At 58.7% G+C, this 12,633-nt stretch overlaps 1 protein-coding gene across 10 annotated transcripts in view; it reads right to left on the bottom strand.

Moving 5' to 3' along the window:
- AGRN (agrin) overlaps positions 1–10,277 on the bottom strand; it is a 79,430-nt gene extending 69,153 nt beyond the window's left edge. For all 10 annotated transcript variants that reach the window (XM_035344405.1, XM_035344400.1, XM_035344395.1 and 7 more), the window contains exons 1-2: positions 9,818–10,277; positions 3,302–3,563 (exon numbers count right to left, since the gene is read on the bottom strand). In XM_035344405.1, the coding sequence (XP_035200296.1) occupies positions 3,302–3,563; positions 9,818–10,003 (448 nt within the window). In that variant the 5' untranslated portion in view covers positions 10,004–10,277. The remainder of the gene's footprint in view (positions 1–3,301; positions 3,564–9,817) is intronic.
- Between the last annotated feature and the right edge of the window lie 2,356 nt (positions 10,278–12,633).

Genomic DNA, 12,633 nt, shown 5'->3' on the forward strand with positions numbered 1-12,633 from the left:
AAAGGCACCAAAGCAGCAAGGCTGTGCTTGACTGGGTAAATCTTCTCCCAGGAAACCTCATCCAAATGTCCCAAAGAGCAAGGGGGAACATGCACAAGGGGAGCCCTCGTGTGCCTTTCCGCAGGTGCGGGAGCGAGCATCCCCCTGCGAGCATCGTCCCAGCCCCAGGGGCCTCCTGCAGTCCTCGGGGAGCTCCTGCAGCCCCCTCGCTGCTGCAGCCGGTTCGCAGGCTTAGCCCAAGCCCTACATTTCGGCTGCAGCCAGCCAGAGCTCTTTTAACACCATTAAACATCATCAAACCGATCGCTGCTCCAACCCCAACCTGAGCGGTTTCACAGACTCGCCCTGGTTTGAACTCCCCCTTTTTAGGGCAGGAAAGGTTCTTGGTGTCTGGGATTTTTCCAAGCCGCAGCGACAGGAGATGAAGATTCTCAAAACATCCGTGTTTTTTTTCCATTCAGCTGCCACCATTCTTCCAATTCCTTCTGCAAAAAGCACTCCAAGGTTTGTTTTTAACCTCGGAGCGCAGCGTCCCGGGCAGCTCCGCTTTGAACCCTCCTGTGGGGAGCTGATGGGAAACAAGTCCTGGAGCTAAATTCTCAGACTCAGAGCTCAGAAAGGATTCCCAGGGCGGCAGGAGCAGGTTCTCATGGCCGGTTTTTCACGGCCTCCCAGAGCCCAGCTCCTCAGCAAGTCGAGAGGAGCTCGCGCACACCTCGGGAGAGGCGTGAGGTTTGGGCACAGCTGGAGGAAACCTCATTTTCGGAGGGGTCCATCTGTGCCAGGGCGCAGCCAGCGTGCAGGATGCACACACAACGACCAGGCTTCCAAAACATGGATGAAAAGGAAAAACAAGTCCAGGGGATGTGACAAGAAAGGCGGCTTTATCAAGGCACTGGAAGAGCTGCCAAACCAGCCTGGAACAGCACAAAACTGCTGCACCTCCCCTGCGCAGCGCTTGGAGATGAGATATTGGCAGCTCGGGGCTGCCTGGCTTTGGGGTTTTCTCCTCAGAGGTCCGTGCAGGTCTCACCAGCCTGGAGAAGGCAGGTCCACCACGCATGGCCAGTCCCCCCCAGGCTGTCTTCCAGCCCTCGCATGTCCCCGCTGCTGTCCCCAAGCCCTGGGCACCTCTCCGCGTGCCCTCAGCGTCCTGCTGAGCCCTCGGGGTGAGGGCCTTAATTAAAGGGAGCAAAGGGATTGGAAAAAAGGAGAGACACGGAAAGAATCGCCTGCTACCTGACATCAAGAGAGGGTGTCTGCATAGCAGGGAGGAAAAACAAACCCACGTAAGCGCAGGGGAAAGAGAAATTTCAAACAGGCCCAGCTCTGGCACCTCCAGCTCCCTTGCACAAGAGGTCACAGAGCAAACCTTTGCAGCAGGACGTGCTTACAGGCGGTCACGCCGCTTCCAGCTCGGAGCACGCAAGCCCCATGCACCTCTCCTGGCACCGGCACGCCCGTAGGACTAAGGAGCACAGCCCCACGGCCCTGTTACCCTCTGCAGGGAGAGCTGTGGGATGTGTCCCCACCGTGGGGACAGGGCTCGGTGCTCCTTGTCCCAGCCCAGCTGGCCAGCACGGCCAGGTGCTGCACACGGGGGTTTTAATCAAGCATCGCACTAAAGAAACCAGTTTTGAATTTCCCCCGTGGAACAGGGGAGCAGGCACGGGTCCCAGGTAAATTTTGGGTCAAATCTATCGCACAGGAGGAAAATCAGACCCCTCACCACCTCCCGTGGGCCTCCAGGGACAGCCTCCCTCACCACGAGCAGGATCCACCCAGCTCAGCCAGCCCAGCGCGCGCAGCGCGAGCGTGCCAAGGAACACAAAGCCGGGCGAAGGCAGAATCCCTCCGAGTGTTTGCTCAGGTTTAACAAAAAAACCCACGCTGCACTCCTCCTCCTCCTCCTCCCACCCCCTCCTATGGGGCCGATGCCTTCGGATCGCAACACAAAACGTGTCCACGTCTGCTAGGGAACCTCTAACATCCCTCCCTCTTGCAAAAGCCACTCGAGACGGGTGCCGCTGCGCTGAGCTGGCGCTTTCCCAGCCCCGGAGGAGGCTTCGAGCTGGGTCGTTTACCTCCGGCAGCCTTCACAGCTGGAGAACGGGGTTACGGCCTCTGCTCTGCACATCCAGCGGGGAGGAGGGAGCCGCGCCGCGTGTTTGTTTGTTGTCTGTGCAGGATTCCTGCATTCCTGCCCTTGTTTACTCATCTGCTCTCGGGACGTGCTCAGACCCCACAGAGGGCTTTTGGGGCACCGCATTCCCCCACGAGCCCGGAGCTCTTGCTGGAACAGGACGAGCAGGGGGAGGAAGCGAGAAGCCAGCAAGTGAGGGATTGCAGAAGTATGTTTTCGCGGCGGTTGGGCAACCGGCTCAACGCTCTGCAGATCTGCTCTCCTCAGAGGCATTATTCCATGCCTGGAGGTCCAGGACCCCAGTGGAGAGGGCACGCGGGCTGTCCCCCACGCGCCATTTCCCAGCAGCTGTGTTGTTGCACCCACGGTGCCAGGATCTCAGCCACCTCCTCGGCACGGGAGCTGCCCCACAGAGCTACCAGAGCACCGAGAGCCAACTCCGTGCGCATTTCTTCCACGAGCTCAGCACACCACATCCCCTCTCCCTCCTCGCACAACACTTTTGGGTACAAGCACAAAGGCACCAGGGAGGTGATGCACACAAGGGACACCGAGGCTCACCGGGACGCCAAGGCTCACCACGACAACACAAAAGCGCTGCTCATCCCCCCTAAATTCCTAAATTGCTCAGCTTGATTGCAACCTGGTTATGCCCTGGAGAAGCAAGCTTTGCCCCCAAAGCTCAGCCGGCTTCCCACGTCCCTGCACGAGTCTGTAAGGCTGACTTGGCAGGCATGGGGAGTGAGGAGTCACTACCATGAAGGACAGGCCTTCACCACAGGGTTAATGAGTTAACTTTTTAGCAATAAACCTTAAAAAAAAAAGGGGGGGAATTCAGGTGTGAGAAGCCTGAACTCCCCAGGGGTCCCTGCCACACACGGGTGCCAGGGCTTTGCAGCAGGACCTCTCCAGCCCCACGAGATGCTTTGCAGAGGGGGCTGAGAACCTGCTTAAATCTGTACTAAAAACTAGCAAAAACCAACAATTCCTGGCTCCAACCACCACCTCTAACGAGCTCAGCGCCAGGCACCATCCCTTCGACAACCAAATCCACAGAGCAGCCAGACCACGCGCAGCCAGGACAAGCGCGCCGGCCCCGCGGCCAGCAGCACGGCGTGCCAGGAACTCGATGGCAAGCCCCGAGCACGCCCCGCTCACCTTCCACGCAGTGCTCCACGTCCTCCAGGTTGCGCAGCGTTATCCGCATGAGGCTGGAGTTGAGCATCAGCTCGTTGCGGTGCGCCGGCCACATGTACTGCGGGGCCGGGTTGACGAAGAAAATCCGCGTGTCCCCCGTCGAGACTTGGTTGTCGCAGATCAGGGGGTCCCCGAAGCCGCCGATAACCACCTTGTTGCCGCCGTCCAAGAGGATCTCGTGGGTGACGATGTCTTTGCCTTTCAGGTAGCGCCACACTCGCACCTGGGACAAGAAGGACGAGGAGAGGGTGAGAGCTCTGCGCAGCCGCAACCCGAGGCGGCCGGCACCGTCCAGCCCCGTTTGCCTCTAACCCTGCTGTCGCCCGATGCTCGGGAGCAGCTGGGGCTGGCAGAGCCTCCCCGCAGAGGTTATTTCATTAGGCAGCCCTCTCACAGCACAAAATGCGTGGGCAAGGCCGCAGCGAGCACTGTTTCTGCCAGAATTGCACCCAACGCCCCAACACGGGCACTCGGCACCCCTTCCATCTCCCGAGGGTTCCCACAGCCACACGGGTTTTTCCTGGCAAGGGACTCGCTCCCCTATTCACACTGGGACACAAAACCACCATGCAAGCCCCAAAATTCATGTTTTGTTCCTGCCTCTCCTCCCCTGGGTGCTACGGGGAAAGCCCTCGTGCCCAGGGGCAGGCAGGATGGCTGCGCAAGGGCTTCCTGCACCGGAGCAGAAACCTGCTGCAGAAAACTAGTAAAATAAAGGTGTTCTAAGCAACTTCTTCCCCTCCACTATTATTCCAGCCTTCACACCCACGATAACCATCTCAGCTGCCGCACAACCAGCTAGGGCAGGGCTGCTGCTCTCCAGGAGCAGGCACCGCACGTGGCCACGGTGGGGAAAATAATAATAATAAATCAGGACTGCTGCCCATTGCTGGTAAGGAATCCAAATCCCTAGCAGGAGGCTCTCTCCTGGGCTGGCCGCTTGCAGATCCAGCTCGCCTGCCCCTCTGCAGTGCCTGTGACTCGAGCCCTGTCCCCAGGGACCCCGAGGCAGGTCCCCAGGCAGCATGCAGGTCTCAGCCAGAGGGACCCCCCCTCCGCTCCCAGGGGATCTTCTGGCTCTGGCAAGGCACCAGGGGCTTGGGAAGACAAGAAGCAGAGGGGATAGCACTCCGTGTAGAAACGGCAAAGGAAATTTATTTTGTTATAAGTGACCGAAGACAACCTGTGTGTCAGCAGACCGGATTTGCTAAAATACACAGAGGAATTGGCAGTAGGAGCCGGTTTCCCCTAAATCATCCAAATTTCGGGAAGAAAAATCAGTCCTGGCCACACGAGTCAGTCCCTCCTTCCCTCTCTTCAGCTCCCAGAGCAGCCTCCCAGCCCCTCCACCAGGCGCAGAGCTCCCCATTGCCCCTAAAGGGAGATGTGCAAAAAACTGCTGGCCAGCCCCGCTCCAGCACCACGCTCTCTGCAACGAGCTGCCCCCAAAAACACCCACAGAGGACGAGAGCAGCAGCCCTAAAATAAGTGATTTACTGCAGACGTGATGCGAGATGTGGCCACATCCATCCCTGACGGCTCAGAAAGCCTGGACGTGCTCGGGGTGTGCTTTATCTCCCTCTCCACCAGCACCTCCACCACCCCAGGGCCCCGTCCCCTGCATTCTCCAGCGGTCTCCGCTGCCCAGAGAGCACTTCAGCACCCCGTGCCAAGCGCCGAGGCGGCCGGGGAAGCGGAGGATCGGCGATAAGGAGGCTCTCGAGCCTCCCTCTGGAAGGAGCACGCAGGTGTGCGCCCTAGGAGTGCAGCCGCCAAGGGAACGCAGGGTGCAGAGGGGATGCTCGTGGGCAGGTCTCTCCCACCCCCGGGGACGCCAGGGTGGCAGCGGTCAGTTGTTCACGCTGCAGACCCTATTCTTGCTGCATTTTAGCTCTGCGGCTTGCTGCAGATGAGGAGGAGAGCACAGAGCAGACATTATGCCCCTCCAGAATGAGCCATTCTTGCAGCCCTCCGCGACCGCAGCTCGCTGGCCCCTGCCCCGCGCAGCCCTTGGTGCGCATTGTGCTCCCCGACTGACTTCTTTGGGGCTGTTCGGAGGGAAAAAAAAAGACTCTCCCTCTCTGCCAAATGCCTCCATCCCATTACTCAGTGACTACGGACCACGCACACAAAAATCTGACACCGCAGGGTTCAAATACGAGGGTTACAAACAAGTGTTGGGGTCTGGGGGAACGTGAGTCTCATGAGCTTTAATCGATCCTGCAACTTCCTGAAGATGAAACACCAGAATTTCAGGGGTACAAGCTCAGCCCTACCTCAGACCCAGGCAGGAGGGTTCAGGGGCCATGGACATCAAAATCTGCCCCCATGGGACCAGGAGGCACGCGGCGAGGCTCTCAGGAGGTGCCGTGCCCATGCGCTCGCGCACAGCTGCCTCCGAGCAGGAAGGGAACCCCTCAGACCTAGGGGGATGCCCTGAGAAACCAAAGGACGAGGAATAACTCATCGTCAGGCTGTCATCCTGCCCCGTAGAGCCCAAACTCGGGGTGAGACGAGCCGGGGAAGCAATGCCTCCTGCAGCTACCCGCCCGACAGCCAAGCGCCGCGCACAGCCCCGGCACCCAGGGCTCTGGTCTCGAGCAGCAACCAGAGGGAGCTTCAGCTGGCGAGGCAGGGTGGCTGTGACAGGCAGCTCCCCTCCCTCCCCTCTCCTGGGAATCCCAGCGCTCACCCGGAGCCATCTGCTCCCCACGGCACCGAGGAGCCCCTTTGGGGGACCCCCCCCCCACCCCCAGCGGGGCGCCCTGGGGTGCTGAGCACCACGAAACCCATCCGAGCACCACGAAGCCCATCCTGCACGGCTCTGCTGCGAGCCTCCTGCCTCACCGGCGCTGCTGGCAGCTCCCCGGGGTGCTGCTGCTCCCCGCAGTCAAGTCAAGACACCTTCCTTCGGCAGCACCGGCCCCACCTCCTCTTCCTTCGGCAGCGGGGCCCCGCAGGGCGAGCGCTCAACAAGGTGAGGTGCGGGAGCAGCCGGGGCAAAGAAAAAAAAAAGAAAAAAAACACAGAACACAAAGGGAACAAAAGGGCTGGGGGGAGAAAAATCGAGAGAGGCAGGCGGGGAGAGCACCCCGAGGGTCCTGATGGAAGGGAGCAGTCGGGGCATTTTCACAGTTTGGTCTTTGGGGGAAGAATGGCTGAAGCCTAGCCCCTCTCCTGAAGCAGATGGTAATTTGAGTTAATTAGCAGGGCTGTTGTAGTCATCGCTCGCAGAGCCAGGCCGCAGCATTCACAGGCAACATCAGAGTCCACCAGCTTTCTCCCCACCCTCATCCTCTATAATGAATGGCCGGGAAGGCACCAAAGACCCAGCGATTACCTGTAGGGCATCCCATTCATCACCACGCACAATTAAGACCTTGTTACTGGTGACTCACTGGCTACAGCAAGGATGGGGGAAGAAAAGGGAAAGAGAAAAAAGGAGAAAAAAAAGGAAAAATCAGGAGCCTGGATCCAGAAGGTCCCTTCCCCACGGCAGCCCTGCTCGCTTTCACCACGGAGCCCATAAAACACTGGATTAAGGCTGTTTTACAACGCTCCTGGCAGCTGCGGGAAGGTGCAGCGAGAACAGTGAGGACTTTATTTCGGCAGAACCTCGCAGAAGTAGGTTTTAAGTGCGGTACAAACCCGGAGAGCAAACGCATTTTCCAGCGTGCCATGGGGGTCCGGCGCAGCGGGGAACGGGACCACCTGCACGGGCACGTGTGGTGCTGGGAAGATGCTTTAGGAACACAAACCTTGGGCTCGTGGGGTGCCTAGGAAGGCGAGCAGAGCCCTCAGAAGAGAGGGGACACTCGGATCAGAGTAGGAAAGGTCACCAGGAGACCTCTGCAGCCCTTTCTGCAGGAGCCAGTAGAGCACCAAGCCTGCCTCCCCCAGCCCCTTCCACCTCTCGCCCCCAAAACGTGGGCTCCATTGTTCGGAACAGGATCCACATCCTTCCCACCGCTTCCTATAGCGCGTGGAGAACCTGCATCTGTCCTATAAATAGGAGCTCCCTCCAGAAATATCAGGTCAAAGCAGAACAAGGCAGGAGCCGGGAAAGACAATGCCAGCAGCAGGCTGCAAATAGGCTGAGCAGAGCGAAAAAAAAGAGAGTCCGGGGCCACTGCAAGGAGCAAAGCCCTCGTTCCCAAGCCAAATCCATCCCTGGGCGAAGGGGCACATCAGCATCACTTCGAGGATGAGAACACTAAGAAAACTCCTAATTATGAACCCCCTCCACTAGCACCGAGTGGCTGGTAGCTATTTCAGGGTGCTCCTCTCCCATTAGCCTCCCATTTCCAACACGCTCCGTCTTCAGATATCAAAGGCCCCGGCGGGGAGGGTTTCGGGTTTAGCTGGGAAGAACAATGCAGGGCTGCAGCACGCAGCCACCCGCGGACCACCCAGCACCAGCAACACTTCTGGGGGTGGGCTCGGGGCAACTCCTCCCGCACACTTGGCCCTCTGCGCTTCCCGTGCAGATAAGGAACCCGTCGGGAGATAAGCGCGGCATTCGGAGGCATCCTCGGGGTGTAAGGAGCAGCGAGCAGGGGGCTGGAGGGGGAAGCACCCACGTGTTTTCTCGCCGGCAGGATGGCTTCTGCACCTTGACTCATTCTGGCTCAGCAAGGCAGTGGGGTCAGGGCAGGAGCCAGCAGCCAGGTTTAATGCCAAAAGCGCCCCTTTTGGGGTCAAGGTGCTGCGTAAGAAGCAGAGCCAGCTGTCGGCCCTCGAATCCCCAGCAATTCCCAATGCCTGGGAAGATCTTAGAGTAAAAACAGGGGTTTGCTGCTGCAGAACTACTCCTTTACCAGTCACGGGCGTCACGCAGCTAGCAGAGATTTTGATTTATCCCTTTTCAGGTCCTTACAACACCTTAGACCCCATTTCTTTCCAAACCCTCTGTGAGCACACCACGTAAAGGTCCCTGGAGAGGAGCACCGCAGCCAGGCGTTACGGAAGTCGCAGTAAATGCCACTGGGATGGGATGGGCGCTGCCACGGATGACAGGAGATAAGGCTCTCCTCCTTTCGGTTTCTTTTTAAGGACTGGAAAGAAACCTTAGGGGCAGGTTCTGGCCTTCAGGAGCTGCCACAACCCAATTCAGAAGAAGGGCCCTGCAGTTAACCCTGGAATAAGTAGCACAAACCCCCGCAGCATCACTTGGGACAGCTCGGGGAGAGATGCGCAGGAAAATATCTTCCTGAGCCGAGCAATGCCACCTGGGTTTCAAATAAAGCCCCTCACGCACCAGGTTCCTCGCCCCACGATGCTCCCATTTGCATTTGATGGCACCCTCCTACAGGCAGGGCTGCTGAGCAAGCAGCTTTACCACCACAGGAGCACGGACACGACGTTTTTTTCCAGCCCAAAGCCTGCGTGGATGAAGCATGGATTTTATACCAGCTAGGAAGAAAAGACCACTTTTTTTAGAAGAACACCTCCTGCCTCGCACTACAGCCTTGCCTCAGCATCAGGCGGCACGCGCCCAGCCATATGTGCCCCAAGCTGCCACAGGACGACACCGGCTGCTCGCAGCAGCTTATTAGTTTTCCACGTAGCACCCAGGATGTGCCAGACACGCCGCAAACATACGGTCCCTGCAGCAGCCCGGAGGGGCTGTGATCTAATTTACGTGAGCAGGGTACAGATTGTACCCTCCGGTAGCGCGAGGGGCAGAGCCGGGGAAGCAGGCGTGGAGCAGCAGGCACCAGCTGGACAGACAGGGGCTTTTCAAAGAGTTTATAGGGCCAAGAGGTCCTCCAGAGGAGAGCATAACCCCACGGTTCAAATTAAGGCCGGGCAGACCTTTCCCACCAGCCTGCCTGCTGGGCATCGCCCCTGGCCCCCTGCAGCACCAGCATCCGTCGGGGACCTCAGCGTGCTTTAGGATGGGGAAAAAAGGGATTGGGAGAAGAAGCGAGCGAGGCAGCAGCAAGTCCTCGCAGGCAGGATTCCTGCCCTGGGAAGGGTTAAGGCAGCCAGCACGTTTTCTGACAACCAGGCGGATGGTATTTCAGGTTGCTCAGTACTTCACCGTCTCGCAGCTTAGGGGGGGAAAAACCGTAGCCAGAGGCCAGATTCATAGTTAAACAATAGCTCGAGCCAGAGGAACTCAAGATGCTGTTAAAGTAAACAGGGAGCTGCGTCTGCAGCCAGCCAGCGGCTCTGAGCACCTTCCCCGGCACCCGGAGCCCTCCCGAAGCAGAAAGTTGGGAATCGGCTCGGCACGGCGCAAAGCAGGGAAATGCCCATAAAAAGCAACCTCCAGAGATTCCCCTCGAAACAGCCGGTGGAGCAGCGACGGGGCGAGCCTCCGCAGTCTAAAAATACCTAATTACCCACCAAAGCCTCCCATTTCGACAATAAAAACCACATGTGCCAGCGGGCGGCGGGGCGCAAAGTTTCCCCTGCACCCAGGCTGGGGCGCGCCCCCCGACCCCACAGAAGCCCCCCCCCGACCCCCCTCACCTTGCAGGAATAGGTGTGGTGCACCGGGTCCACGTTCATGATCTCCTCCACCGTGCCCGTGAGCACCACGTTGGCCTCCTCCTCCCTGCGCTCCAGCTCCCGCTCGGGGCAGCTCGCCCCGCCGCCGCCCAGCGCCAGCCCCAGCGCCAGCAGCGCCAGGGCTCCGGCCGCCCCTCGCCCCCCCATAGCCCCCCAGCCCCCTGCCCCCGGCACGGCCAGACAAAGCGGGGCCGCTCGCAGGCAGGGCTGGAGCAAGGAAAAGGGGGTTACTTTTGTTCCAGGAGGTGAAAAGGAGGAAAGAAAGAGAGGGAGGGAGGCGGGGAGGGGGAAGGAGGAAAATCCCAAGAGGAGGAGGAGGAGGAGGAGGAGGAGGAGGAGGAGAAGGAGGAGGAGATATCTCTCTCCCTCTCTCTCCCCCCGAAGCCGCGGCCGGGGAGAAATGCTCTGTCCCCTGCCTTGCCCCTGTAAGAAAGCCTGGAGATTTGCATGCAATCTGAATTGCTGATAAGGGGGGAGAAGGGGGGGGGGGTTGGGAAGGGAGGGAGCCGCCGGGAGCGCGGAGCAGCCGGGAGCGCGCCACCCCCAGGCAAGGGAGCTGCCGGCAGGTTAATGGATAATCGGCACGGCGACGTGAGGAGACTTTTAAAGGTGCAGGGAGCCCGGCACAGAGCCTGCCGCCCCCCCGGCAGAGCCCCCCCGGCGGCGTCCCCCTCCTCTGGGCAGCCGCGCTGGGGCGCGCAGGGCTGGAGAGCCGGGGGGGGAACCCCGCTTCCAACCCTCCCGCACCTCGGGCACTGCAGGGGGCTCACTCGCGGGGTGCCCCCCCCCCGACACTTTCCCGCATGGGGAAACTGAGGCTCGGCTGGTAACCCCCGGGGACCCCCGGAGGTGCCGGTGCCACCGTGCGCCACCGGCCGCAGGCGGTGCCGGCCCCTGGGGCTTCGTCCCCTGGGGGGGGTGGCAGCAGCTCGGGGCTGCCCCCAAAACACCCTGACCTTCTGCCCCCGGCCTCCCCCAGGGAGCGGAGGGCAATTTTTCCAGATGTCGTGGGCGATTACCGCCGCTGTGAAATGAAAAGTTAAGTGGCACCAGGGGAGGGATATTGTTTCGCCCCTCTATAAATTAGCCGGCCCCCGGAGGCGTTTTTACAAGGCTGTTTTCCTCGCTGGCCCTAAACAAGTCGTGTCTGTGATCCGGGGCCGAGCAGGTGGAATTTAGCCACACTAGGGCCACGAAGCCGGTGCAGGACATGGTTTGTGCCCTGATGCCCCTCTCGGATGGGCACCTTTCTCCACGCACAGCATCCTCTGAGCTTTGGGGATCGCTCCTTGTGCTGTTTGCCCCCGCGGCCGGGTATGTGCCAATCCTTTTTCTTCTCTCCTCTGGAACATAAACATGAATTAACTGTAAGATAGGAACAAATGAATCATATTGAGTGCTCAAAATGCTGTCCAAGCCTACCTTCTCCCCTGGAGAGAACGAAACACCAGAGCTCCCATAAATCTGTCTGGAGATAGTACAAGTGCTGTGCCTTTACACAGGAGGCATACTGTATATCCTGCCTCAAACCACGCACTTCACATCTCACCGCTGTCTTCGGTCCCAGCACGCGGGCTGTCCTCCTAAACCCCTCCCAGCTTCCTTTTGCCCCAAACCTCAATTTCTGTCCCATAAAACTGAGCCGACCCTTCGACACCTAAGGAAGGCCGCGTGTGCAGAAGCATGCCGTGCTTTATCGCTGGGACAAGGACTTCAGAGCCGTGATTTTCGAAAGAAAGTGGCCTACAACATAGGTAGGTCTCCAGGAAATGTGGTTTTCAGGAAACGTGTGGTTATTTTCTGAGGGGCACAGCACCAGTGCTCAGCACCGAGACCCCACCGTAAGCCAAGAGCGGTTTCGGAGGCCAAACGACTCCGCTACTGTGCTGCTGCTGCTGCTCTAAACTCAACACGCAACCAGCTAGAAATATTTCCCTGCCTGGCAGATTATTTTTGCTATTTTAATTATTAATTTTTATTGTCTTCCTCAAGCGCCGCTCGGCAGTAAATCGCAGAAACCACCCCAGCTCCAGGTGGAAGAAACCAGCCGCGGCACTGCGCTCCCACACTTCGCCGAGCGGAGAGAGAGGGGAAGAATTATTTACGCTTTGTTTGTATTATTTGCTGTTTGCTAGCTCTCCGCTAGCCCCACCCCGCCATCTGCTTTCGGGGCTGTGAAGAGAAAAATGGATTTAACAAGCTTTTCTGGTGCGTTTGCCCCTCTGCGGTCAGCTCTTTCAAGTGGATCTCCTTGAGCTCGTGGGCTTTGGGGTGGAGTTGCCACACAAGCCACCCCAGGACCTCCTCTCTCCTGTTTATACCCAGTTTTAATGAAGCCCATAGGTAGAAGCGAGCTCGTCTTCTTGAAGAACAGCTCCAGAATCCCAGGGGAAGAGCTCCCGTGGTGGGAGCACCTCTTGCAGCCCCTCTGCTCCCCCTTTTTCTGCTCCCCCCTGGGCGCTGAAGTCTCACGTGGCCGAGAGGAGAAATCGGCCAAGCAACTGTGGGAAAACTGAAACAAAATATTTGGCAAATCAATGCACAAAATAAATAAACCGTGCGACTGACAAAAGTAAATAAATCACTGGGGTTTGTCCCGGCTCTTTACAAGACAGCTATTGTAAACCTGGGGCTTGCAAAAACTTCATTGAGCCGATCTTACGACTGAGGTATCACATTCAGCCTCTGAAATAGCAAGAGATCTTGGAAAACTGGCAGCGACTCAATGCCATGTTTGCTGCCTGACACCTCGGCGTGCATTTGCTTTGTATTTCCCC

This window comes from Oxyura jamaicensis, chromosome 21, assembly GCF_011077185.1.
Source record: "Oxyura jamaicensis isolate SHBP4307 breed ruddy duck chromosome 21, BPBGC_Ojam_1.0, whole genome shotgun sequence".
Taxonomy (NCBI): domain Eukaryota; kingdom Metazoa; phylum Chordata; class Aves; order Anseriformes; family Anatidae; genus Oxyura; species Oxyura jamaicensis.